The 26561-nt window shown below is 36.2% G+C and overlaps 3 protein-coding genes across 6 annotated transcripts; 2 read left to right on the top strand and 1 right to left on the bottom strand.

Moving 5' to 3' along the window:
• Positions 1 to 511: 511 nt before the first annotated feature.
• LOC107791753 (ABC transporter A family member 7) lies at positions 512 to 13089 on the top strand. Of its 2 annotated transcripts, XM_016613889.2 has the most exons (19): positions 518 to 723; positions 968 to 1250; positions 1346 to 1425; positions 1594 to 1714; positions 2040 to 2159; positions 2253 to 2377; positions 3468 to 3629; positions 5013 to 5175; positions 5248 to 5373; positions 5480 to 5563; positions 6560 to 6921; positions 8083 to 8283; positions 8485 to 8594; positions 8711 to 8795; positions 8979 to 9107; positions 9204 to 9309; positions 9513 to 9601; positions 11286 to 11608; positions 12729 to 13089. In XM_016613889.2, the coding sequence occupies exons 1-18, from the start codon at positions 667 to 669 to the stop codon at positions 11565 to 11567; spliced, it is 2685 nt and encodes an 894-aa protein (XP_016469375.1). In that variant the 5' UTR covers positions 518 to 666; the 3' UTR covers positions 11568 to 11608; positions 12729 to 13089. The 2 variants fall into 2 exon arrangements, with proteins under 2 accessions (XP_075100113.1, XP_016469375.1); XM_075244012.1 differs by having other exon boundaries at positions 512 to 723; positions 5013 to 5373.
• Positions 12405 to 16979, bottom strand: LOC107791737 (ABC transporter A family member 2-like). 3 transcript variants are annotated; one of them, XM_016613859.2, is made up of 16 exons: positions 16545 to 16978; positions 16226 to 16457; positions 15966 to 16135; positions 15698 to 15883; positions 15505 to 15600; positions 15185 to 15385; positions 14934 to 15093; positions 14623 to 14849; positions 14415 to 14532; positions 14253 to 14329; positions 14067 to 14156; positions 13815 to 13961; positions 13460 to 13729; positions 13307 to 13387; positions 13041 to 13217; positions 12405 to 12939 (listed from the first exon to the last, which is right to left on the bottom strand). In XM_016613859.2, exons 1-16 carry the CDS (start codon positions 16905 to 16907, stop codon positions 12706 to 12708), a joined length of 2829 nt encoding a protein of 942 aa, XP_016469345.2. In that variant the 5' UTR covers positions 16908 to 16978; the 3' UTR covers positions 12405 to 12705. The 3 variants fall into 3 exon arrangements, with proteins under 3 accessions (XP_016469345.2, XP_016469353.2, XP_016469365.2); XM_016613867.2 differs by having other exon boundaries at positions 16568 to 16730; XM_016613879.2 differs by lacking the exon at positions 12405 to 12939 and having other exon boundaries at positions 13081 to 13217; positions 13557 to 13729; positions 16545 to 16979.
• Positions 16980 to 17759: 780 nt separating this feature from the next.
• On the top strand, positions 17760 to 26211 carry LOC107791731 (ABC transporter A family member 7-like). The gene is made up of 18 exons (XM_016613853.2): positions 17760 to 17923; positions 19240 to 19591; positions 19687 to 19757; positions 19845 to 19980; positions 20612 to 20731; positions 20825 to 20949; positions 21610 to 21768; positions 22376 to 22538; positions 22631 to 22756; positions 22846 to 22929; positions 23435 to 23787; positions 24154 to 24354; positions 24569 to 24678; positions 24762 to 24846; positions 24942 to 25070; positions 25150 to 25258; positions 25452 to 25540; positions 25657 to 26211. The coding sequence occupies exons 1-18, from the start codon at positions 17846 to 17848 to the stop codon at positions 25948 to 25950; spliced, it is 2784 nt and encodes a 927-aa protein (XP_016469339.1). The 5' UTR covers positions 17760 to 17845; the 3' UTR covers positions 25951 to 26211.
• The last annotated feature ends 350 nt before the right edge of the window (positions 26212 to 26561 follow it).

Raw genomic sequence — 26561 nt, 5'->3', positions numbered from 1 at the left:
TGGAAAAAGATACAAGTAATTTCTGATCAATAAGACATGCCACATCACCTGGCAATGTCCCTTAATTATATCTATATATATATATATATATATATTTGATTACTTTCAGTAAAATTAAAGTATAATAGTAAAGGGGGTTCAAAATTGCTTTAGATCATAAGTTTAAAATTCTAATTGTAACATCCTAGAATTTTTTGAATCCCAATGTATAAATTTCTGGTTCGCCGGTGTCTTAAATTATTGGTATCAATCATGAATGCTGCTAAGAAGTTTTAAACCTTAAGTTCCCATTTTCAATAGGTAGAGAATATCACAGAAACGGATATCAATATGGAGATTAATGATGATAAGTATATAGCAGCAGTGAGGATGCTTCTTTCTTGCAAGCAGCGAATATTCGTAGTTGGAATTTTATTGTAATTAACGAATTAACTATCGTATAGTATGTATTTCTCGAGAAAAATATTTTAAGAGAAGAAAATTAAGAGGGGCATTTTAGACTTTCAGAAAGGCAGTTGAAGAACCTTACAAATGGCATAAGCTCATAGTCATCGGTAAAGTCGAACATGCACTTAGTTGCACCAATGTGAATGTGAAGTAAAAGGGACATCCCAATTCACAGCTCTTCTCTTGTATTTATTCGGAAACAGTAACGTTTTTTCATCAATGGCTCACTTTTTGACCCAAGCTAATGCTTTGTTCCGCAAAAACCTCATATACCATGTTAGTTTCAAGAACTCTTGTTTTCTTAATTACCCAATTTTCTGTATCTATTTTCGGATTCTTTTTCTTTGAGTTTGATTTCATTAGTCACATGATTGTGTTCAAGAATGATCTTTTCCTCTAGTTTCTAACAAGTTATTTATGTTGAAAAAAGAGAAAGCACATAGTAGTATATAGTTTCTGACTATTGATTTTAGTTTCTTCTGATCTTATTATTTGTTTTTTCTTTTCTTCCACATTTTAGAAACGGCATGTGAGGTCACACTTGAAGGTGATTTTGTTCCCAGCAGTTCTCTTTATATTGCTAGGTGTTTTGCAAAGCTACAGCAACAAGGCTAAAAGAGAGAAACAAGGCTCCACCATTCCTGTTGAATTTCCTCCTTTGTTGCAAATCCCTTCTCCCCAATTTCGTGCCGTGAAGACCGATTCATTGCCGTTTTCTGGCTTGCCCGATGCTTCTTGCAGAGAAACTGGTTCATGTCCTGCAACACTACTTATCACAGGGAAAAATAGAACCCTTGGAGAAAGTAATTTTTTTTTGACGTAGCTACCTTTAGTACCAAAAGGGGAAAAAAAAATGTTACTTGGTGAATTTTCTAATTTTAATTTGTGACTTTTTTAGGTGTTGCTGGGAAAATGTTCATAGATTCACCTGAACCAAATTCAACTTCTGATTTTGAAACTATTGCCAATGGCGTTTTCGTGAGTTCTCTTTCCTCTTCATTCTGATTGCCTCATTTTCTATTGTTTCTTATCCTTGAATCTTGGTCTTCGTTGTTGGATTAGGTTGTAGCAAATTTGAAGTCTTTATTCTGCTTATCATGTTTTTTATTACCATTCTGTAATACATGATTTTGGAAAATATTTTAGGGAACAAACATCAGCTATTATTCGTCATATGTCCCGAACTTACTGTTTCATGTTCGACCTCAATGTTCTGCTGCAATACCTTCACTCTCCAGAAACTCCACAACAGAAAGACTGCAACTTGGTAATGTCTTTTGATATTGTCTATTGGTGCTACTATCTTTAGAACATAGCTGGATCTATCTCTTTTGGTTTATTTTCCAAGTTCTGCAATGTCATCACATTTATGCAGTAAAAAAACAATTTAAAATGAAGCCCGTGAAGTCCAATCGTTTCTTATGCTACTCTGCAAAACTTTTTAATCCGACTCTTAGTTTGAATTTTATTTGTTCATTCCCTGTCCTTAGGCCTTCTACATGCTTATAATGTACCCATTTCTTATTGTGTGATATTTTTAAACAGTAAAAGTCTGTAACATGCACTAAATTTTACTTCTACACCACATTTAGAGGTCATATGCGTGGAAGGTTTAAATTTGTGGCGCAATGCCTCTGCGGAGATTAATGATGAGCTATTCAAAGGATTCAGAGAAGGAAATACAGAGGGGAAACTAAATGAAGTTTTGGCAGGTTATTCTCTTAGATGCCTGGAATCTATAGTTTCATATCTTGATATCCCTGCAGGGATATGCTTCCCACTGATACTTTTCTCGTCTCACACAGCTTATGATTTCTTGGATACAAGTGGAGAGATCTTCAATGTCAACATTCAATACAATTCTACTTATGAGGAATTTCATCTAGGTGATGAACCTCAATTGTTGAAAATACTCCGTGCTGAGAATATGGTATATCTTTATACCTTTTTTATGCACTGAATAGAAGCTTTACCAAATAAATAAAAAGGCTATACAGCTTAGATGTTTTTAATTTCTTTTCAGTTAATTGTTGGATTGTACTTTTTAGGTGTTGCTTGCTGCTTTTACAAATTAACCTAAATCTTCATCTTCAGCATTAAATGATGTTTCTCCTAGCTTTGAACAAATTGTGAGAGAGCATCATTTGAATGGGAGTAGTAATCCGGACTTGAATTAACATAGCAAATTAGGAATCATGAGAAATTGTGTAGATAAAGGAGCAAAAATATGAAAGCTTGAAATTTATGAGCAGTAATTTTTAGATAGACTCTATAGCGAACAGATTTAAAGATGCAACAGACAGCTTGGTTACTAAGAGAATATGTGCTGGCAAATACTAACGTGATCTAAGTTCTAATGCTTGGTGTCAACATTTGAGAATATGTGCTGGCAAACTAAGTTGCTCGGACACGGGTGCGGATCTAGAGGTCGGATCCTTCGATATGTAAATTTTAAGATTCGGGGATACGGATCCTAGTACGGATACGGGTGCAGGGATCCGACTAAAAATAATTCAAAAGAAAATATAAAAATATCTTTAAATTATGATAAATTTTGTGGAATATTTAAGTATAGCTTGTAAAGTGTCGATTTCTTTTTATTCTCAAATTATAGATAAGTAAAGGATTGATTTCTTAGATATGGTATGCTATTTTCTTCAAATTTATCCTAGTTTTGGTTCTGATTTTAGGAATCAAATTGTATCTCGTGTCGAATATTTCCGTCCGTTGTGATCAAAGTACCCAAAATTATTTGACCAGATCCGGTACGGATCCCATACCCACACCCATACTAGTGTCGTGTCGACACGGGTGCGGCACCTAAATTGCCATGTCGGAGCAACTTAGACCTTAAGTACTCACTTCAGTTATTCTAACGCTTGGTGCCAACATTTGCACACCTTCTTCTTGATGCAATGTATTTCACATTTTATTGTTCTAAATTTCCTTGATTGTACAACAATTTTTGAATGCTGTTGACAGCAGTTGGGCATGTGACATTCTTATGCTTTTCTGTGTAGGTAGCGAATGCCTATCTCCAATTTTTACGTGGTCCCTCTACAAAGATGGTTCTAGATTTTGTAGCTGAGATGCCAATTCCTGGTGGCTTCCGAAGGCCAGATGACATATCTACGTTTCTCAATATTGTCTTTTTTACATGGGTCATTCTACAAATATTTCCGGTAAATATTTATTTAGTTTGTGAAGAGTATGGTTGCGTCAAAAGATGCTTTTCTGGTGGAAGTTTATTGCATTTATCATTTACTAGAAGTTTCTAGTGTCTTGATGATTTACTTTCTTTCCAGTTGACTCAGTTTAGCGGTCCATAAATATAGTTTACGAGCTTCAGCCGTTATGAAAAAATGATTTTGTCTACTTATATTCTATCATTGTTTTCTTTTATTACATTAGAGATGACCTGGAACTTCAAATCCACTTTTGAAGTTAGCCCAGTTGCAAATACTTACTTTATAACTACAATTACTTGGTAAGAGATCCACTTCATGCGATACCTTTTGATAGTAGGCTGTTTCCAAATCCTTTACAGCATCTAGATTTGCAAAAGCACCGTACAAATGAAGTGTATTCGTAATCTTCACTTCAGTGTTCAGAACAAAAGTACATACATCTAATGCTCCAAGAAAATTAAAGTTCTGTCTTTCCATTTCCCTAAATAAGCATAAATTGTAAGAGAAAGACTTCTCGTCACATTTTTATGCAATGTAATACAACAAACAAATTAAAAAGCATTCATTTGGAGAAACAAATGTGTATATATTTTAGTGCTTAAGATGTTCTCAGTTAATAATTCCTTGTTAAAACTTTTAAGAGCCAATTTCAATTGATCTTACATGATTATTAACTTTTAAGCCCCTTCTCCCTTTTGTTTTTTCTCGTCATACTAAGTTTTTCCCTATAGAAATTAGGAGCTAAGGTATATCCAAATTTTGGTTAGAATTTAGAAGGTGTTTTTGCATAAAAATCTTGTGATTGGCATAATATTTAGTTTATCCCAGCATCTTGAGAAAGTTCATCATAAATATTTTGTTAATAACTAAGAGAAGAAAGGAATATATCAGAATTACTGAGATCAATACTTTTGTGTGTTCTTTCATAATTAGGTGTGATAGTCTTGGTGATCAAATATCTTAGGCTGGAAAACCATTTCTAAATATAAAAGAATAGATGTTTTAGGTAACTGTTTTGCATCCTGATTATATCCAAAGTGGAAAGCTAAATGATGCAACCATGGGATGGGCCATATATTGACATCCGATACATGCATGAATAAAACCGTAACTGCTCTATGTTCATGAAAGTAAATGTTTCTCTTTTTTATGTGATTACTATGTCTTTCTGATCATAACTTCCTCCTTGAAAGGCATTTCCAGAGACCAAAAATTGCAAGAGTTTGATTCTTTTGGTATTTAAGAGAAGGATATTAGTTACTTTCTTACATTTTCTATGTAGAGCTACATTTTCTATGTAGAGTTATAGACTTATCTGACTACGGAACTGCTTCACTTCTTCCATCTTGATATAAGAGGAGAGTTCTTTTAATGTAGGTTATATTATCATCTCTGGTTTACGAGAAGCAACAGAAGTTACGGATCATGATGAAGATGCATGGCCTTGGAGATGTTCCTTATTGGATGATTACTTACGCGTATTTTCTTGTCATATCTTTGATCTACATGTGCTGTTACTTTGGATTTGGTGTATTGACAGGTAATAGTGTACAGTTCAGCTGCTTATTTCACGTTTACACGATCTGGTTCAATATATTTTCTTGTTTTACAGGGTTAACGATTTTCAAGCTGAATTCATATGGTGTCCAGTGCATCTTTTACTTTGTCTTCACAAACCTGCAAATCTCTATGGCCTTTCTGTTAGCTGCAGTATTCTCAAATCTGAAGACTGCCTCAGGTTGGTTCCAGTGCGGAAGTCTGTAGAAGTAGTTTACAAACATGAGTAATCAACTCAAAAGAGGATCGATTTTCATGAATAATAACCTTAACATTGGATGTTGCAGTTGTTGCCTATACAATTGTCTTTGGGACGGGGATCTTGGCTTTTCTCCTTTTCCAGCCCCTAGTTGATGATACATCATTTCCTCGTAAGTAGGTTAACCCAATTACTTTGTTCCAAATTTCATAAATCTATTATTCAACCTTTAACTGTGGTAGACAATTATCTTCTGATAAATGCGGGCTTTTTATAGCTTTGCCAACTCACTCAACTTCATAAGACTCATTTTGTTATCAAGGAACTGATCTTGTACTCTTTTTAACTGACGTCTTTTACATTATAACACGATAAAGACTGCTTAATACATCTTGGATTAGGTGCAAAGCTGCCGGGAACTTTATCTTAATCCTCTGATCTAAAATAAGAGAGATAAATTTGTTTTCTGTATCTTAATCATTGTTTAAGTCCACTTGAGCATATTTTACTAGCTGTTTGGGAGGTGGCAGCTCTAGATGTAGCCTTTGACTCGTTATTCTTGTCTTTTCTTCCAAGTAGCTTTAGAGGATCAAAATTGAAAAATACTTGGATCAACTCAAGGTTAAGGAAACAAGGCATGTCCACATGTTGAAGGCCTAAAATTGTGTTACGAGTTACGCATCCGATCAGTCTGCTTCTCTGCGAGATCGCTTGGCTCTTTGTACCTATGACAAATGAAACAGTGCGACTGTCCTTTCATATTTTTCATGTTATCTTAAATAGATCATCTTCACAGGGGAAAAAATCCCACCAATTTGGCAATTATATATTAATTGATGTTCCATGTTCTCTTCCAAAGACACTTCTTGCAAATACTTCTGAAAAGAATGGTGTAGTTATGATCCATCATAGCCTGTCACCATTATGTATTCTGGACAACCAATGTGGTATAATTCCTCTACCTGATCTGGTGGTTTGGACAATTATGGCTGTTTATCTACTCCTGTTGTGTTTCAGTAGAATTAGAAATTCTGGTGGATTACTTCAAGCAGTATTTTTGTTTTCTGGTCTAATGCTTTTTTCTTCATTTATTCATTATATTTGGATTCTACCTGTATCTCTCATCTACAATAACATGGGGTGTTTTTTTTTTTTTTGGGTGGAGTAGGTGGTTGGATAATTTTCATGGAATTATACCCTGGATTTTCTCTTTATCGAGGGTTATATGAGCTGTCCCAGTATGCCCGAGGGGGATTCAGGGTAGGGACTTATGGGATGTCCTGGGAGTATCTTAGTAACAGCAATAATGGCGTGAGAGAGGTTCTGATTATCATGTCAATGGAGTGGGTGGTATTTCTGATTGTTTCCTATTACTTTGACCAAGTTATATCATCTGGAAGTGGAAACCATCAGAGTCTTTTGTTCTTCCTGCCAAATTCTCAAAAGAAGCATTTACCATCATTGGAGAAACCTTCTTTTCAGAGTGCGGAATCTAGTGTTCAAATTGAAGACAATGACGTTTCCGAAGAGGTGATTCATCTTGCCTCCTTTACTTAAGATTTTCATGTACAAAAGTCTTTGAAGTGGTTCATGAACTCATGGACCATAAATGCAAGTACAATGCTTCGAACAAGTTGGGCCCCGAAAATATATTGTCAACACTCCAGATATCCGGTCATGAGCTGCAGAGGTTGTTATGGTGCCACATAGGTTGAGTGAATATGTTGTTGTCTTGTTATATGGTCTTGGGCAATACTGACCTCATGAGCTAGCTTTTGGGGTTTAGCTATGTCCTATGTCTACTCTTATCACATGATATCACAGTCAAACCTACCCTCACTCTTGGTTTACCAAATGTCGAGCCTCCATATTATGTTGTTCACGCTCAAATGTCTAACCTTGGGGAGGGTGGTAGAGTCCCACACTGGTTGATAGAATGAGTTGTTGTCTCCTTATATATTTTTGGACAATGTTGATTTTCTTAACATGGCATTAGAGGCAAACTCATCCCAATTCTTGGTTTATCAAATGTTGGGCCCCCAAGTTATATTGTTCATGCTCCAAATGTCCAATCTTAGGCGTACAAGGTATTAAGTGTCCCATGTTAGTTGAAGTAACAGGATGTTGTCTTTTTATGGTGTTGGGCGATTCTCGCCTCATGAGCTAGCTTTTGGGGTTGAGTTACACCCAGTGTGCATCAAGGTTTAAGCCAGATGTCCAGTCCAGGAGGGGGAGGGGGAAGCAGGGGATGGGGTGTGAGAGTCCAACATTGGTTGAGGGAATGAACTATTTTCTCCTAATTTTGGCAATCATCACCTCATGGGCTAGCTTTTGGGGTTAAGTTAGACGGAAAGTCTATTTTCTTACATTGTATTAGAGTCGGATCCTTTTCTATTCTTAGTTTACCCAATGTTGGGTCCCGTATATTATGTTGTCCACCTTTGAAATGTCTAGGCCTGGCCGTGCTATCTATTAAATTGTCTCACATTGGTTCACTGTATAGGTTGTTGTCTTCTTATACTGTCTTGGAAAATCCTCATATTATGAGTTAGCTTTTGAGGTTGAGTTATGTCTAATGTTCAATATGATTATTTGGAGGCTTTCCATGTTTTAGTCGCTGTCACTTGAATTTACCTGCACTATGCCTATACTGGAGTCATCTCATTCTAGTTTTCTGGCTCTCTTTTGCAGAGAGAGAAGGTTGAACAGTTGCTAGAAAAGCCACATTCGAATTATTCTGCCATTTGCTACAACCTCAAAAAGATGTATCCAGGAAAGGACGGGAACCCTGATAAAATTGCAGTTAAAGGATTAACTCTCGCATTACCGCGTGGGGAATGCTTTGGCATGCTTGGACCAAATGGTGCAGGAAAAACTACTTTTATTGGCATGGTTAGTAAAATTATCTAAAGTAACTGGGAATGAATGTTAGCTATCCACATACACCATGTTATATAGAAAAAAAAAACAAAACATGCGCCATGTTATCATGGGGTAAATAAAGATCTGGTGTGAATTATGTAAATTGCACTTTTTTCCTATCATTTTCAAAATATTGGAACTTATCAAGCAAGCTATGGTGCAAAATGATAGATGACTGGGCTCTTGGAGCCAAGCTCTGGGAGTGCGTATGTTGAGGGTTTAGATTTGCGGACTCAAATGAACGAAATATATGGTAGCATGGGTGTGTGTCCACAACATGAGTAAGTTTATTTGTTTTCATCATGGCCAAGAACACTTACGGCATCATTTTTGCTATTGTTTTGAATTTTAAAGTGTTGACTCATACCATTTTCTCTGTTTCTTCAATCCTTATTAGCTTGCTCTGGGATACCCTAACAGGAAGAGAACACTTACTCTTTTATGGAAGACTGAAAAATCTCAAGGGTGCTGCTTTAAGCCAAGTATGTAAATATAATCATCAACGCCATTATGACACCCGCTTAACTAAAGCCAAAATTGAGGAACAGTTTGGATAGTTTTCTTATTAATTTGCTTAGTGATATTCCGAGAAAGCCCTATATCACGATGGTGAACTGTTTATTGCATTTTGGTTTCCTCTCTTTGATACCATCCTATTGCAACAGGCAGTGGAGGAATCTCTTAAAAGTTTTAATCTTTCCCAAGGAGGAGTTGCTGACAGATTAGCAAAGAAATATAGTGGCGGTATGAGGAGAAGACTCAGTGTAGCCATATCATTGATTGGGGACCCTAAAGTATGTACAGATCTGTCCTCTTATATTATGCCTTGAAATTGTCCTGAAATTCTGGGTTCCAATTGGCTATTACTAACAGAAGTCAATTTTTTTAAGATTGTCTATATGGATGAGCCCAGCACCGGACTTGATCCTGCTTCACGTAAAATGTTGTGGGATGTCGTGAAGCATGCAAAGCAAGATAGAGCAATCATTCTCACCAGTACTCTACTCCACTCTTACTTATACGAGTTTTGTTTTGGGTTGTTACTATTTAGTTGTCTTGAAGTTTTGCCTGCAATTACCATGCGATAATTACATGCCGTAACATTGTTATGCATCTTTAGGAAATGGAGCAAACTTAGGCTCTATGTTCCATTCTGCTGTCATATAGGGATAACATTTTGTTCTTTTTCTTCCTCTCAGCACACTCGATGGATGAGGCAGAATATCTTTGTGATAGGATAGGTATCTTTGTGGACGGAAACTTCCAGTGCTTGGGAACTACAGATGAGGTGACTGCTATGACCTTACCAGCTAGTTTACAATTCAATTTTTTGGAACTTGACTATCACATTTGAGGCTTGTATCTGTTTTCGGAATTGCGGGAGAAAGGTATTATTCTAGATTAGTTTCCTACTGAATTAGCTAGGATAACATCTATTGAAGGAGTGGGCGAGTATAGGGCAGGGAGAGTGGCAATTGGAGCTTGGATATTTAAATTATTTTTTTTATTTGCTGAACCATTCCATTATATGATTGCTAAATTCTTATCGAGTGTGATCAAATTTTGTTAATTTCATCATGTGATGCTCACTTCATTGATCCATATGAATATCTTCTAGCAGAAGTACTGGAAAAATCTATGTGATTCCATAATTCTTTGTTAACAAAAAAGGAAGGCTCTGAAACAAGTTAAGTCACAATGAAATTGTGTAAAACACGGATTCTGGAATCTGGAAGTGAATTTTAAATTGCAGAATATGAGATGAGCATACTTTCAATGAGTATGAAATTCAAAGCCATAATATGTCCGCATAAACATGTTAGCTTTAATACACATCGTATTCTTCTCAAGTACTGCAACTCTGATTATAGGTACCATCCATTCTTAACCTTGCCAAAAACCTTTATCTATCGTATATAGGCCGTACCAAGGCCTGATATAAGGGTAAGCCAATAGCGAATAACCTTTTCTTCCCTGCCTCCTCGACCTTCATTCCCATCCTGCAGCCAAAGTGATAGCGGCTGTAGCATCCACCAGTAATGTAATGTGTGGAAGAGGGTAAGATTTCTATGTGGATAGGACGTATCAAAAACCTTTTGCATCTTTTCATTTTAAAGGAACTATAGTTGAATAATATAGTGTTGGGTCCTGAGGACTAGGATGGCTGAAGATCAAAACCTAAATGTGCCAGGGGTTGATCATTGATGCCTGGGCAATAACAATTAAGGAATTTGAGCGTTGATGTAGCTAAGAGACATTTTCATAGTCAATTCATTAGGGTTGTCACTTCTACCCGAAAAAGTATCCACCGTTTTCTTTATCTGCTAAGCCTCACAGCTATGGGACTTTCTAAAGAAAACTGCAATCGCAGTTTATCAACCACTCACAAGACCACCGAGATCTTCGACTTAGGTCCCAAAGGTAATTCACCCGGCCCTTTCCCAACCTATACAAGGAGAGCTGAAGATAACGAAAGGGAGACAAGGTCCTAGCTAAATAGAGCACAAACTCCCATTCCATCTATCATATCAGTTGAGTCGATCTGATTCGTTCGTATCTATAGATAACACAAGAAAGAACTTATGACCTCGCAGATGGAGAGGGATTCGAACCCCCGGTATTTCTATAAATACTTACGTGTTATTGCCCCATAGGTTGCTCATGTTGGAAGCTAAGTTCATTTTTTAATGTTCTGCATACTGTATTTGGGAAGTTGGCCCCCCGTGATTTTATTTTATGACCATTTATTTATATTTTTCTATCGGATTTCCCCGAGGGGACTATTTCTGACAATTCATGCCTCATTGGAAATCATGGTACTCTAAAATCGCTACCACTATACCATCCAATTAGCAGAAACTCCCTCTTTATAACCCCGCTGAATGGAGAGTTTTATTTACTGGTAAAGCTATAGTGTGTATGCTGGAACATACTTCTGATCATATAGTATTTAAATATGTTTGAAATGACAGTTAAAGTCTAGGTACGGGGGATCCTACATGTTCACCATGACTACATCACCCGAAAATGGAAGTGAAGTGGAAGACTTAGTGAAACGTCTATCTCCAAACGCGAAGAAAACATACCAATTGTATGGAACTCAGAAATTTGAGCTGCCAAAAGATGAGGTGAAAATTTCAGATGTGTTCCTAACAGTTAGACAAGCAAAGGAGAGATTTCCAGTCGAGTCTTGGGGTTTGGCTGACACAACACTGGAGGATGTCTTCATCAAGGTGGCAACTGAGGCACATTGATTTAAAGTTCTACTAATAATCTAAAAGCATAATGTTATACAGTAAGTTTCATCTGCTTCAATCCTCCATTCTTTTGCTTGTAAGATGTGAATTGAAGTTTTTCTTTTTCTAGACAAGAATGATTCTTGATTTGTAGTAAATGATCATGGTTACTTAGCACATAAAGGTTCTTCTATTGCCCTTAGCGCCCGTATCTTCACTCTCAAGCGTGAGCGACTCATGAATAAATAAATGTTGCAATCTTATTGTTACTAACTTGGTTTGCATTATATTGTTTGACGGCATTGACTATTGAGATTTTTGAACAATTAAATGGTGGTCCCAAAGACTTGTAACTTTAGAAAATGTATCATTTTAGTTGATATAGCATGTATAACTGAGTCGATTTTTAAAAAAAAGAAGAAGACAGAACTAAAGGGCAATAGGCCTATAAAAATATAATGTGCTATTGAGAACACTCTGGCAAAGGATAACAAGCAATCAACTAACTATGCCTCAATCCCAGAATAAATGAAGTTAGTGATACGGATTCTCTATATATTTTAGTATAATAAGGACTCGTTGTAATCTAAATATGTTTACATCTACTGTTAACCTACCACTATTCCTTTCAATGGACTTAGAACTGGTTACGAAGCTCACATAGATGAGTTTACAAAATAAAGCATCAATTAGACTTTACCAAGAGATATTCATACACTTCAGTTCTCACCATCACTGAGCCACAGAAAGCACATTAAACTAGTAACGAATTTATAAAGTGCTATATTTTTGACAGAGAAAATCTATACATATATGAAACTTGCAAAATTGGTATCACTATGATACTGTAGTAAATATGTTTAATACATTAGCCAAAAATGTCATTATAAAGGAGATACTTGTGATACAAGAAAACTGCAACATTTACGACATGTTACCTATGGTTCTATACACGTAAATGATATGCAAAACTTTTGAACCAAATCAACAAACTAAAGGCTCCTACTGCAAAACTTTCACCTTTTGAAGCGCTAGCGGCTTATGGTAAACTGAGACTCGAATAGGATAAGACTATGCACAGTGGATGCTTCTAATCTCATACTTTATCTGAGTTTACATACCTAGGTCCCTATATTTCCTAATATTTTTGTTATGACTATAACATTTTGAGTTGTGCAGGGTCAATTACAACTCCTAGGGTTCTAGCTGATTTGGCATTTGGAGGATCTGGTAGTTGAATATGAGGTGGTATTGGCATGTGTTGCGAGTGACCAGAAATGCAAAGTCTACCAGAATCATCTGGCTCCCAATATACTTCCACCATAATACCTCCAGGATTCTGTGGAGATTTTGTTCCTGGAATTCCCACAAATCTTGATCCCACAGGTACCTGAACAGTAAGAAGAAATGTTACTTATTCCACCATGAATTTAGATTTAAATATTTTCCCACCAAATTTTATCTAAATGAAGATTCTGATAATTGACTTACTCCAACTGATTGCCCTGTATTCAATGTAAGAGTTGTAAATTTTCCTTCAGCTGCTGCACTTTCAATTTCTGCCTGTTTAGCTATGTTCATGAAAACTTCTTCTAGAGTTGTAAGACCGAGCTGGATATCTTTTATACCGAATTCTGTCTCTCTACCTTGAAGCTCAGTAAAAAAGTCCTGATAGGTGTAAAGGCCAATCATCAAACGGATATGAGTTTTAACTTGTTTATATATAAGTTAAATTCTTAAGATATTCTAGGTATTACCGTCAACACCCTCTCCTTGTCATGAGGAATAACGTAAGTTAGGAAGGACTTGTTTTCTTCTTTAGGCACCACGTCCAAACGCTGTCAATAGAGTTTATATGTCGTTAATTATTACCAGTCTGAGAAAAGCAAAAGAAGTATCTATTGACATACACTTTTAAAGAAGTGTTTCAAAGCTTCAGGTTGAGATGTCGTCTCCCCAGAAAAGCTTACAGTAGCAATGAAACCAGTTCCAAATCTAGATTTCAACCTTATTGAAGTTCCAATGCAACGAAGCCTTCCCTTTGCCATGATAGCGATGCGGTCACTTAAGATATCAGCTTCTTCCATTGAATGGGTTGTCAAGATAATGGCACGCCCTTTTTTAGCATCCTCAATTATGTCCCAAACATGCCTTCGCGTTATCGGATCCATACCAGTAGTCTACAGAGTATCAGGAAAAGAAAATGTTGAACAAAAATTATTTTTAGCATAAAAGTAAGAATTCTAATTAATTACCACTACCAACCGGTTCATCCAAAATAACCAACGTTGGATCTCCAATAAGGGCTATAGCAACACTAAGTCGTCGTTTCATTCCTCCACTGTAACTACAGGATCTCACTTTGGCTGCTACCTTTGTGATTTTTGACTTGGCTAATAGTTTTTCTACAACCTGTTTTTGAAAATTGGTTTAGTAATATTTGAAACAGCTTGTTAATTTATAAGTTTATCCATAGAATCTTTATAAAAGGATTGATATAGTTTAGGCAATACATACCGTGTCTATTGAAGCAGGGGGTAGACCTTTAATGTTGGCAAAAAGCTGAAGGTGTTCTTGACCAGATAATGTATCCCAAAGAATATCAAACTACAAATTGAAATCAAAGAGTCAGTTTCTCCAATCTAAAACTGTGGATTAGCAGCTTGTTCTATATATTAGAGACTTAAAAAACAGTGGAGTTACCTGGGGACAAACCCCCATCATCCTTCGAATGTTTGTCATGCCGCTAGAGCTTCGTATGGACTCATCATATACTAATGCTGTTGAAAGAAGCACTCCATGCATGTTAACACTTTGAATGATCATACTACAATGTAATTAAGAAACAAAGCCATTATTAATTACCATCTCCAACAGTAACAGGGTTAATCCCAGTCAAACAACTTATAGTAGTAGTTTTCCCAGCTCCATTGGGCCCAAGAAGACAAAGCAGCTGATCCTTTTCGACGTTCAACCATAAGCCCTACAGTCATGAATGGTCGAGGGACTCGTAAGTTTTTGTTTACTGATGGATTACTTTTGCAGCATCAATAGAGATAAATAGATGAAGTACCTTGACACTATGGAAAGGAGGACCAGTTATGAAACAACAACAGCAACCTTTTGACTTTCCTGGATATGTCTTGATAAGGCCGCGTATTTGAACTGCAATGTTGGAATATCCACCTTCCATAGCTTGCTTTTTAACTGTGTTTTCTTCTGTAAGAACGTCTTCGTCATCTGGTGTAGTAATTTGCGGCCTTGGCAATGAACCTGAACAGACGCTACAGCAACCGCCCTCTAACATAGAAAAGGAATTAACGGATCAGCAGTTTTATTTATTATAAAGGTAGCAGCTAGATAGTTTAGTAAATTTGTGCTTACCTCTCACTTTACTTCCACCTTTACCAGTCCAATATCCAGGAAATAGGAAGTAGAATTTTGATTTTCTCACACCAGAGATATTTGGAATTATATTGTCAAAGTATACAGCCAGAACGAAAAAGAGAAAAAACAATCTCACGAGCCCTATATATACATCATGCTGTTAAAACAATATATATATTAGTTGCATGCAATATATATATAGATTAGATGCTGAAATCAAATAATTGAGAGGTGTGGTCTAGTCTTACCATGGTAATTACGCACGTTGGTTCAGCAGGTAGACACTTTGCCCTAGTACTCCAGTTAATACCCGGATCTTTAGGAGTTTCAGTTGCTCTAGCAAGTAACTGAAGACCTGCATTAAGAAGATTTGGTGGGAACAATGACCACCAATCCCTGTGGCTTTGGTTATAACCAGGGGAATAGGGATATCCACCACTTGAAGCCATCTGAGAAATGGAACATATATATATATATATATATATATATATATATATGTTATTCTGTTGATCATCACTAAAGTAATAAACACTAAACCATTTCAAGATATATGGACTTAATTAATTACCAGAGTAACGAAACCAACAATAAAGACGCAGAAAGCCACAGTTGTTGCTGAAGCTGACTTGTTCATGAAAGCAGACAGCCAATATGCAAAAGTAGTCTTGCAAAAGGAGCAGAAACATAATTAATTATAAATCTATCTCAGTGGATCGGAGAACAAAAGTAAAAAGTTTTCTATGGAGGCATATATACCGTACCATAGCAAGTTGGAAGAGGAAAAAGAGAAGGAACACGACTATGAAGTTATTGCGCAAGAAAATATCAAACTGAAATATCATTCCAAAGATGACAGTGAGAAGAGAGGAGATGAAAATGAGGAGTCCTTCCCAAGTGATCCATGACAACCAATAGGCAGTATCAAAGAGACCCATCATAGTCATTGCCTGTAAGTCAAATATAAACCAATGGTATAATTACTTACTAGCCAGCCAAACAGTATCAAAATGGCAAAATTAAAGGCGATACCTGTCGAAGCTTGAGTTCCTTTTCAGTGATGAAAGCAGTGATTTGGAAGACAAAACTAAATATAGCAACTGCCAGGAAAAAGATTGGCCCTACACTAGACGTGGTAGAGGATGCTTCACCAGGAGGATGTGCAAATTCCTTTAAACTGACAACCCAGGGGAAATTTTGATCTGAAACACAGAACAAAGAAGAAACCATCATTATCTAGTAAATGGATCATAACAACAAGTTAATGTCACATCACATCTCTATATATATACCTCCAATCAGAGTCCTCGCGATTTCGCGCTCTGCTGCTAGTTGAAGTGGGAGTTGGAACTTAAAAGTTGGATCTTCAAAAACTCTTCGCTTCATAACTTCGGTAGAGTTTGTCTGTATACCATAACTGATAATATTTCCATTTATTACATTAAAGTGCAGAGCTCCAGGACAACGCACAGGATTATCGAAAAGCCATTTATCCACTTCTTCTCTAGTGTTAAATGCAAGAACCTGTACAAGAAATTAAGGAAAGAGAATCATGACACAAGACAAAAATCAATGAATGAAACGAGTGATTGTACGCCCATCCATATATACCTTGTTGGGAGGAATAGGCCTACCAGGATTATTAGCCATAATTCTTTTGACAATATCCCCAATAGTTTTACTATCTTTGCCACTCCAAATGAAATCATAGCAAGGGACCTTAATGAAAAACTTGTCCTCGCAGGGGGGGATAGGTGGGGTGACAAGAGGGTCAGGGTCGGGCAAATCTTTCTCAACAGAGGACGAGCGCCCTTCGCTAGCTTTCTGAATGCTGAAGAGAAGGAAGATGAAGAAGAGTGATGAGAAGAGCTGTAGGAATGTGGCTGGCTTGTTACGCCATGCAAGTAAATAATTTTTCTTCAATAATGCTTTGTACTGTTGCACCAGCAGAGGGATTCCCCCCTGCAATTCCATATTGCTCTTCTCTCGATCTTCCTCTCTATCTCTTCAATTTCTCGAGAGTTTGAAACTGGAATAACTACCTTGTAATCCATCATTAAGTAATAAACCGACTGATCTCAAGTAGTGACGAACCGATTTATGTGGAAGCAAATAAGGATGTTTATAACGTTGAACCATCTTTCATTCTAAACCGTACTTTTCTGTTAGGAAAAAAAGTACTACTCCTAAAATACTAGGCTAAGCTACTGCTACTACTCCTACCCACCATGAATTTTAATTTTTCTTACCTTAACTGACAGATATGTTGAACTACCATTTTGCTCCTCGGAGTATTCTTTACCGGTTTTAACTATACCATATATTTGTATTGGAAAATTTAATTATACCATATATCGCTTTTAATTATACCATATATTTGTATTAGAAAATTTATTAAATTTACTATGACAATTTCAGAACCCATAAACTTTCAAGTTGTTCACTACATTAAAACCAAACACTTAACATGCTAGGAGGATAATTACAATATTCAAATTATTAGGTTTTGAAAAACAAAATGTGGAATTGATTACTGCACATTGATTCTGCAATACTTTATTTTATTCTATTCAGCAGAAGAAGCTGGTATGAGTTCTCAGTATTTCAAGTTGTTGTTAAATTAGTTTCTTGATCTGAATTTCTGTGGCTTTTAACTCTAAATATTTAAAATAGAAGAAAAATTGTGTGGTCAATTAACCGTGCGAAGGGCAATTGAGTCATTAAGACAGCAACTTACCGCCAGATTTAAAGCCGAAAGTAGGGGCAGTTCACTGTTACTATGTAACAACCCCTATTTAAGAGTTAGTTACTCATTCCTAACGAACTCAATCGTAGTAAGTTAAAAAATAAAATAAAAAAATCAACGATTGTTCTTTTACTTTACTTACTGGGGCTGAAACAGAGGTCCTTCAATGGCGGACTCGGTGACAGCTCCAGCGAGTTTCTGTACTCAAGCCGATGCTTTGCTTAGGAAAAATTTAACATTTCAGGTATTATCTTTTACTCTGAATTACAGAGACAATTTTCTTTTTTTCGCTTTCTAATTGCAAGTCAAGAAAGCCCATGGCTTAGTTTGGAGACCTCCATTGCACTTGGGAGGGGTGCCAGCTTATGTTGAGTCCCACATCATTCGTCTCTTTTGGACAATCATCGTTCTTGAGCTAGCTTTTGGGGTTGATTTAGGATGAAGGTCCAGTTTCTTATCATGCTATCATAGTGGCTCATCCTAATTCATTGTTTATCCGATATTTGGGCCCCATCTTTTACCGAATTCATTGTTTACCCGATGTTGGACCCCCATCTTATATTGTTCCCGTCCTGGGCGTGCTGAGAGTGCTGAGTCCCACATAGATGGGATAGGGAAAAATTGGTGGCCAAGGCCAATCTTCTTATCAGCTTAAGTTCGCGCGGCCACTATTAAAAGAAAAATTGCATGTTTTGTTCTATATTGGAAAAACAATTTTTTTTTTGGCTTTGTATGTGCAAATTTTGCTCTCCTTTTAAACTCCTTTTGTATACAGCTAGGATCCGAAATTCAAGGAAATGGATGGATTAATACAGCTAGGAACATTATAAACTCCTTTTAAAGCTCCATAAGATCATTTTAAACTCCACAGGATTATTATACATTCCTTAGGAAGCCTCTAACACAATTAATTAATGTTGGCCAAGTTTACTAGACTTTTTTTTTTCCTTTTCTTTCTTTCTTATTTATTTATTTTTTCTTGAGAGGAGATGCTCAAGATATCATGTTAAAGAATCTGATCATCCACCTCGACGTAGGTGAAGTAACTAAGGATCATCATAAAACCTTCTGGGAAATTATTGCAAAACAACGTGGAGCATGTAGTATTCTCAGCAAGGGTACACGAGATTTATCATTGACAAAAAGTGGAAATATAATTTGGAATTACGTTTTTCTATTTGTATATGCTGTTGAGGATAATATTAGCAGACACCTTGGTCAATTGAACGTGATGGCTTCTCTAAAAATGAAAATTTAATTTTCTATAGTAAATATGATGAGTTTATGGAAAGCTACGAAGGTACTAATATTGTCACTAATCTCAAGATATTGACCCGTATATTTTGTTCGATTCCTTGTCAATTCATTTCATCTGAAGCAAAAACAAGCTTTCTTTTGTGGCACTGTGTGTATGTGTGTGTATAACAGACTTTGTACATGTTCCTTTTTGGTGCAAATTGTGATAATTTCTTTACGGTATTAAAGTTATTAAATTCTGTATCATTTTCTGTTTACAGACTGAAGTGGTATTTTGATTGGTTTGTTTTCATTTTGTTGCAGAAACGAAATGTCAAGACAAATTGTCGCCTCATCTCGGTCCCTATTGTACTCATTATTATGCTACATTTCCTTGGTATTCTTATGGGTATAACGATGGATACACCAAAATTGAAATGTGGCTGCAAATCAGATGTATGTGGTCTGGAATACTCAGATCAGATACAAGCAAGCAGTTGTGAAGTTTCTAAGCCAATTGAATGGCCACCCACTTTACAGATACCGGGACAAGAATATACTGCTGTACAAACTGATTTTATTACATATCCAGACTTGCCCAAAGATTCATGCAGAAAGTCTCGTTCTTGTCCAGCTATCATACTTGTGACTGGAACTAATCAGACTTTTGGAGAAAGTATGCTTTATCTTTTGTGATTCTGATGTACCAAATCCAAACGAGATTTCTTTCTTTCTAATGTATGTATGTCCAATTGATATGGAACTTCATAGGTATCAGTGAGCACCTGCTCGGTGATGAATCAGCTATAGATTCTGATACCCATCCATCCACCTTAATCCTGGTGAGGCCCTTTTCATTTCTTTTGTTTTTCTTGAGATTCACTGCTGTATATATCCTTGACCCTGTTTGATAGTGAAGTTTCTTTCAGGGTTCGACGTCTGAACCCCAGAGCACGAATTTTATTGACCCTGCTTATACGCCAGATGCTTCACTCTATAGTATTCAATCTCAGTGTTCTCCGAACTCCACGTTTCATGGCAGCATAGAAGGTTACCACGACGTTGGTACGACTTATGCTTCTTACTGCTATCTGGCCTTAACACCTTAATCTTCTTGATGTGTTAGATTCTGCATATGTGAACTCAAGAACAAGGCACAAGGGCAAAAAGCTGAAAACTAAAGTTGGTTTAGTTTAATGTTTATTTTTATAAGTGTTGGATCTACATTTTCGTGGAAATAGAACAAGACAGATTTAGAAATTCTTTTATTTGTTTAGACTTTATGAATCAAGCAGGATTAATTTCTCTTCCAAAGGTCTTTAAACTCTGAGATGTTTCGGTCCCAGCACACTGATTCTTAGAACCCATTCGTGATTTAGGTATAGTTATGACCGAATTTAGCACATCAACGATTTCACCAAGAGTCCATCATATCTAATCTGATAATTCTGAGCTGTCTATACTGACGCATATGTAAACGCTAGTGCTACAAATGAATATAGAATAGAAAAAGGTGTGGCAGACTCTTTACTTACATTTCCCTATTGAAGAAAATTTAGATTGGTGTTTAAAACTGCTAGTTCTATTATTTTAGTATTATTGATGAAAATTATTCTCTTTAGACAAAAACAAACATGTGCATCCGACCCCTGGATGTTTATAAGTAGCCCTGAGCTTTCCTGATGTTCTACTGCAGAGGCGAAATGTCTTGAAGGTTTGCCCTTGTGGCGTAATAATTCCACTGAGATCAATCAAGAGCTGTATAAAGGTTACAAGAAGGGGAATCAAGCGAGAACAACAAACGAGATAGTAGCAGGTTCTTTGCATGCATGTCCTTATGCATAACATGCTTTTTTAATATCATGTAAACTATCAATAAACAACTTGTATGATCTCCTTCCTTTTGCAGCATATGATTTCTTAAACACAGATAGAAGTAGGCTCAATGTGAGTATTTGGTATAATGCTACCTATAAGGAAGAAGGAAGTGGAAAAGGTACAAAAATGACACGAGTGCCTGCTTCGGTGAACTTGGTAAATCTTTTGCTCTTTACTATGTCCTCTTACATGTAAAACCTGTTGTTCCTCTCCTTTTTAACAATTGTCAGATTTCTATCAACATGATCGGATTAATCCTTAATGTGCTTTCCAAGAGGAAAGAAACTTTTTTTTTTTTTCTTTGATAATTTTTCGTACTTCATGACTGCATTGACTAGATAGAGTCACTATCTGGATGGGATGGGTTCAAAATGTTGTGGAGCATTTGATCGCTTATATAAAATTTCTGCAATTAATGCTTAGAAATATTTTTTTCACTTACTTCCTCCCCTAAATGGTAAGTTTAGGGAAGACTAGTAGTTTGTTGCTCATAGAAATTATCAGTTGTATGAGTATTAACCATGCAAGGAAATGAAATGATTTTCATCTAATGGTCAAGATCGCTAAGTAGCTGCAGATAATTTCTGCAGTTTTTCGTCATTAAGACTCTACTAACTAATGAAAGTTGGTTAAATATTTCATGTGCATTTATTGCAAAATTTACCATTTCATTAATAAAGTTGACTTCCATTAAAATTACTTAATTTCTAATACAGCTAACAACACAAATGTCATCTGATGTGCTACACTTTGGCTAATGAAACTAGTGCATCAATTAGCTAATCAATAATCAAATTAAACTATGTGTTCGTACAGGTATCAAATGCCTTCCTTCAGTATTTGCTTGGAGGTTCTACCAATATGATATTTGCTTTTGTCAAAGAAATGCCAAAGCGAGGATCTAGGAATGTTCTGGATATTATTTCTGTACTTGGACCAGTATTCTTTTCATGGGTGGTTTTACAGCTTTTTCCTGTAAGTAAAATAAGTTCTGTTTTATCAGGACGGAACAAGTTCAAGCATGTCAGTGGAATAAGCTCTATTAATGCCATTTGTTCTGATTAACTCTGATATCTTTTCTCTAAACAACTACTAATACTTAAAGTTTAGTGTTGACCTCTTCTCGGAGAAACTTTGTATTCAATCATACCCCATAAATTTAACTTGTTTCTGTTTTTCTGCTGACTAATGGTCTGTGAAAAAGTAATTTATTTTTCTGGAGAGCTAAAACAATATGTTTGTTTAAGGCAATCTAAAATTTAGTGTATACACCCCATGATATACGTGTAGGAATCAATCAATTTGAACAGTCATTGGCTTCGACTTCTTTTCATAGTGTTACATATATACTTGGTTATTTTGTCAACCTTAAGCTTTTCCAAAAATGTGGGAGAGATGTATCTTCTTTTAAAAACTAGCTTAATTTCCTCTTTTAAGTTTCTCTTTGTCGTTCATATAAAAAATAAAATTAAAAGATTGCATGTTGTTTTCATCCTAGAATTCTGATGGTATCAGTTTCATATGATATTTTAATTTGCCTCTTTAAGTTGCTCGTATTCATTCTGTGATTAACTATTTACAGGTTGCTTTTGTATCTCTGGTTTATGAAAAGCAACAGAAACTAAGAATCATGATGAAAATGCATGGACTTAAGGACATCCCCTATTGGACGATTACTTATGCTTATTTTCTTGTTGTATCGTCTCTCTACATGTTATGCTTTGTGGGGTTTGGCTCGCTTTTCGGTAATGCCGCAGCTTGTAAATTGATTCCTTCCGTAAACTCAAATTTAGTGGCTAAATAATAGTATATCTTTTTTCTTTTCCCTCATTTACAGCGATAAAGACCTTTCGTTATAATGCTTACAGCATCCAGTTCGCGTTCTACTTCATCTACATAAACTTGCAAATCTCATTTGCTTTTTTTCTGGCCACATTTTTCTCAAATGTTAAGACAGCCACAGGTCTGATGACTGATATCCTTACTAGCTAGCTCTCGCTATTGCAAATAACATGTGATATTAAACTAATTCATCCACATTTGTATGATCAGTCATGGGCTACATGGTGGTGTTTGCAAGCGGTCTCTTAGGAGGATTCTTTTTCGATCACTTTCTTGAAGATACATCACTGTCAAGTAAGTTGAGAATACAAGCAAAACACTTTCATGATCTAGCTCTACTATTTATCATACTTCTCCTAGCCGCATCATACTAGTCATCCTCCAGATTGAAGATAACTTATTTTTCTTAAAACACTTTATTCGTGTGTTTATATTAGGAAGGTTGGCATTATAGAATTAACATATTGGAGGTTTTACAGTTGCTTGGTTGGTTGGTGAGACTCTTCATAAAAAAAGATACAATTTGGGCCTTTCCATTTTATGTCTTCAGTTTCTGGCCGTAACAATGGTCCTCATCTTACCAAAGAGAATGACGCAATTGATCGTGACTTATTTTCCTTGTCTTCTACATCAAGCATAATGATATAATCTTTAGGAATCAAACCAACATGTATTGTTTGAAGACTTCCATGTCCCGCCAGTATCCACTAGATTATACGCCTTTTAGTGGTAACTTCCCTTTGTATTTTGCTTCATGTTTCTACATACTGCTGACATTAATTGTGGTAAATGATTGTAGGAGGGTGGATTGTACTTTTGGAGGTATACCCTGTATTTTCTCTTTATCGTGGATTATTTGAGTTATCCGAATATAGTGGCTCTAGTGTTTATACGGGCCAACGAGATGGTATGACATGGAAAGATTTGAATGATCCCAGCAATGGGATGAAAGAAGTTTTGATTATTATGTTCATAGAGTGGATAGTGGTTCTCTTTCTTGCTTATTACATAGACCAGATCACATCATCAGGGCAAAGTCCCCTATTTTTCTTGGGTAACTCCCGCAAGAAGCAGTCACAATCCACTATGAACCTATTAGAAAAGGACTCTGGAGTTTGTCTTGAAATGGAGAAAGAAGATGTTGCCCAAGAGGTGAGCTGAAATTCATTTACTTTTTCATTTTTTCATTCATAAAAGCTCAAGTCTATTATGCTTATTCTCTTTAGCACCAAGTTGTAAGCCTAAATGCCTGGCCACAGAAACAAGAGCAAGAGTGCTCTAGATAAGCCATTGTTAGGATAAAAGACTAAAAAAAGGTCTACAGAAAACTATGGTGTTCTCTTCACAATTTGCAACACGAAAGTTATAAGACTTGACTTAATAGTTTTCCACGTCTCTTAAAGTTCATCCCCTTTCCAACTATGTCACATAAAATGGGATGGGTTGAAGATTCCCTCTCATTAATTACTATATTTGTTTTGTATCCACAAACTTGACCATGTCCCCTCCTTTGAACAGAGAGAAAGGGTTGAACAGATGGTACTTGCGTCGACAACAGGTCATCCCATCGTCGTTGACAACCTGAAAAAGGTTTATCCGGGGAGAGATGGAAATCCAGATAAATATGCAGTGAGAGGACTGTCGCTTGCTGTGCCCGAAGGGGAATGCTTTGGTATGCTTGGCCCGAACGGTGCTGGAAAAACTTCTTTTATTAGTATGGTCAGTTCTGTGATCTCAATCTTCTGAAAATATATTTTGCAAAATGTTATCTTATCTCTAAAATTAGTGACTTTGATTTGTTCAAATCCTTACGACTTTGTCTTAGTATCCATCATTCTGTAGCCTAGATATGCTATCCAACATTAGCTTTTGTTTATTACTTGGGTTGCTAAAACATAAAATTTGATCTTAGTAGCCAACCTTTTGCTAACAGATGATTGGGCTCATAAAGCCAAGCTCTGGTGCTGCATATGTTGACGGTCTGGATATAAGTAAAGAGATGGATAAGATATACACCGTCATGGGTGTATGTCCTCAGCGTAAGTATGAACCAGTGCACTATAAAGTCAAGTTGACATCTGATTCCTACCTCCAAATTAAATACTAATTTGTCTTATCATCGACAGCTTACTTTGGGATACATTAACTGGAAGGGAACACCTGCTTTTCTACGGAAGGCTTAAAAATCTTAAAGGAGCGACTTTACATCGAGTAAGTTATGGACCCATTCTAAATTGATACCCTAGCTTAGGAGGAAGGCCTGTAAATAGATCTTAACATCCGAAAGTACTTGTTACAACCTACAGGCAGTTGAAGACTCTCTTAAAAGTCTCAACTTGTTTAACGGAGGCGTTGCTGACAAGCAAGCTGGGAGATACAGTGGTGGAATGAAGAGAAGGTTAAGTGTTGCTATTTCACTGATAGGAAATCCCAAGGTATATATGTCTGTCCTGTCATATTTCCTGGACCGAAAATACATTTGGATATGTCTTCATATATATGCAAATTTACCAGGTTGTCTACCTAGATGAGCCCAGTACTGCTGGACTCGATCCAGCTTCAAGAAATACCTTGTGGACCGTTGTCAAGAATGCACGGAAAGGCAGAGCGATAATTCTCACTAGTAAATCTACTTTCCATCTCTAGTTTCCTTGTTTTCCCTTTTGACATGAATAAAAGTACTGCATCGGCTTACTAGTAAAACACTTGATTGAATTGCATCATCTTAAAGGTAATCATAGTGGAACATCATGCATTCTACAGCAAAATCCCAAATTCATTAATGGTGTGATTACTGACAAATATAATCATTTCAGCCCATTCAATGGAAGAAGCAGATTATTTATGTGATCGATTAGGAATATTCGTTGATGGAAGCTTGCAATGCGTGGGAAACTCTACAGAGGTAATTTCAAACTATAGAAATGCTGTATACTTCAATTTCAGAAGTGTGGTAGTCCTACTGTGAATTTATTTATTCTCATAATAATTCTCAAACCGTTCCAACTATATTATCAACAGTTGAAGGCAAGATATGGAGGCTCTTATGTGTTTTCTATCACTACATCATCTGATAATGAGGTGGAAGTTGAGAACATGGTGCGATGCCTATGCCCAAATGCCAATAGGGTATACCATTTATCAGGGACACAGAAGTTCGAGTTGCCAAAGCATGAAGTTAAAATTGCAGATGTATTTCAACTAGTTGAGAATGCAAAGAGTAGATTTACAGTTTATGCTTGGGGTATGGCTGATACAACTTTAGAGGATGTTTTTATCAAGGTTGCTAGTACTGCTCAGGCCTTCAATGAATGATATGTCAGCTAGCATCAAACACATATTAGATCATGTTTTTGCCTTTGTAAATTAGGTTCATGTAGATGCATCAAGTACAGCGCATATGTGGCTTTATTTGTCATGTATATTTGTACAAGGATGCCAACATTGGAATAGAAAGAAGTTGTATCAACAAAGAATTAGTCAGACATTTTTTATTATATTTTAAGCTCACCTATATATATGTGTACTCCGAGCTACTTATGAAGATGAATGATATGAAGGTGGCAGTTGTGCAAACAAGCTAAAAAGACCGTATAATGTTAGACTAGCAAACCTGTCGTGCAGGGTCACATAGGTAATATGCTTGTAGATGCAAAGGTGGATTTGTTTACTCAAAGGATTTGACTTATGTATGTTAAAACATTAATAGAATTAAATATATCACTGTAACATAACTGATTATAACAGGACAATTATAGTATTTTTCATGTTACCAATTGATCTTTACTGACACCTACCTAAATTTGCTTTTAACCAGTATTATTGTTCAAATATTTTACATAATTCAGTATATAAAAGGTTAAACTATCGAAATTATGAATTTTGACTTGCCCTTTCACATAAGGTGAGAGATTGAAGTCGTTCCT

This window comes from Nicotiana tabacum, chromosome 22 (genome assembly GCF_000715075.1).
Source record: "Nicotiana tabacum cultivar K326 chromosome 22, ASM71507v2, whole genome shotgun sequence".
NCBI classification, from domain to species: Eukaryota; Viridiplantae; Streptophyta; class Magnoliopsida; order Solanales; family Solanaceae; genus Nicotiana; species Nicotiana tabacum.
The sequence above is the reverse complement of the archived record's forward strand: the minus strand, read 5'-3'. Positions and strand labels throughout refer to the sequence as shown.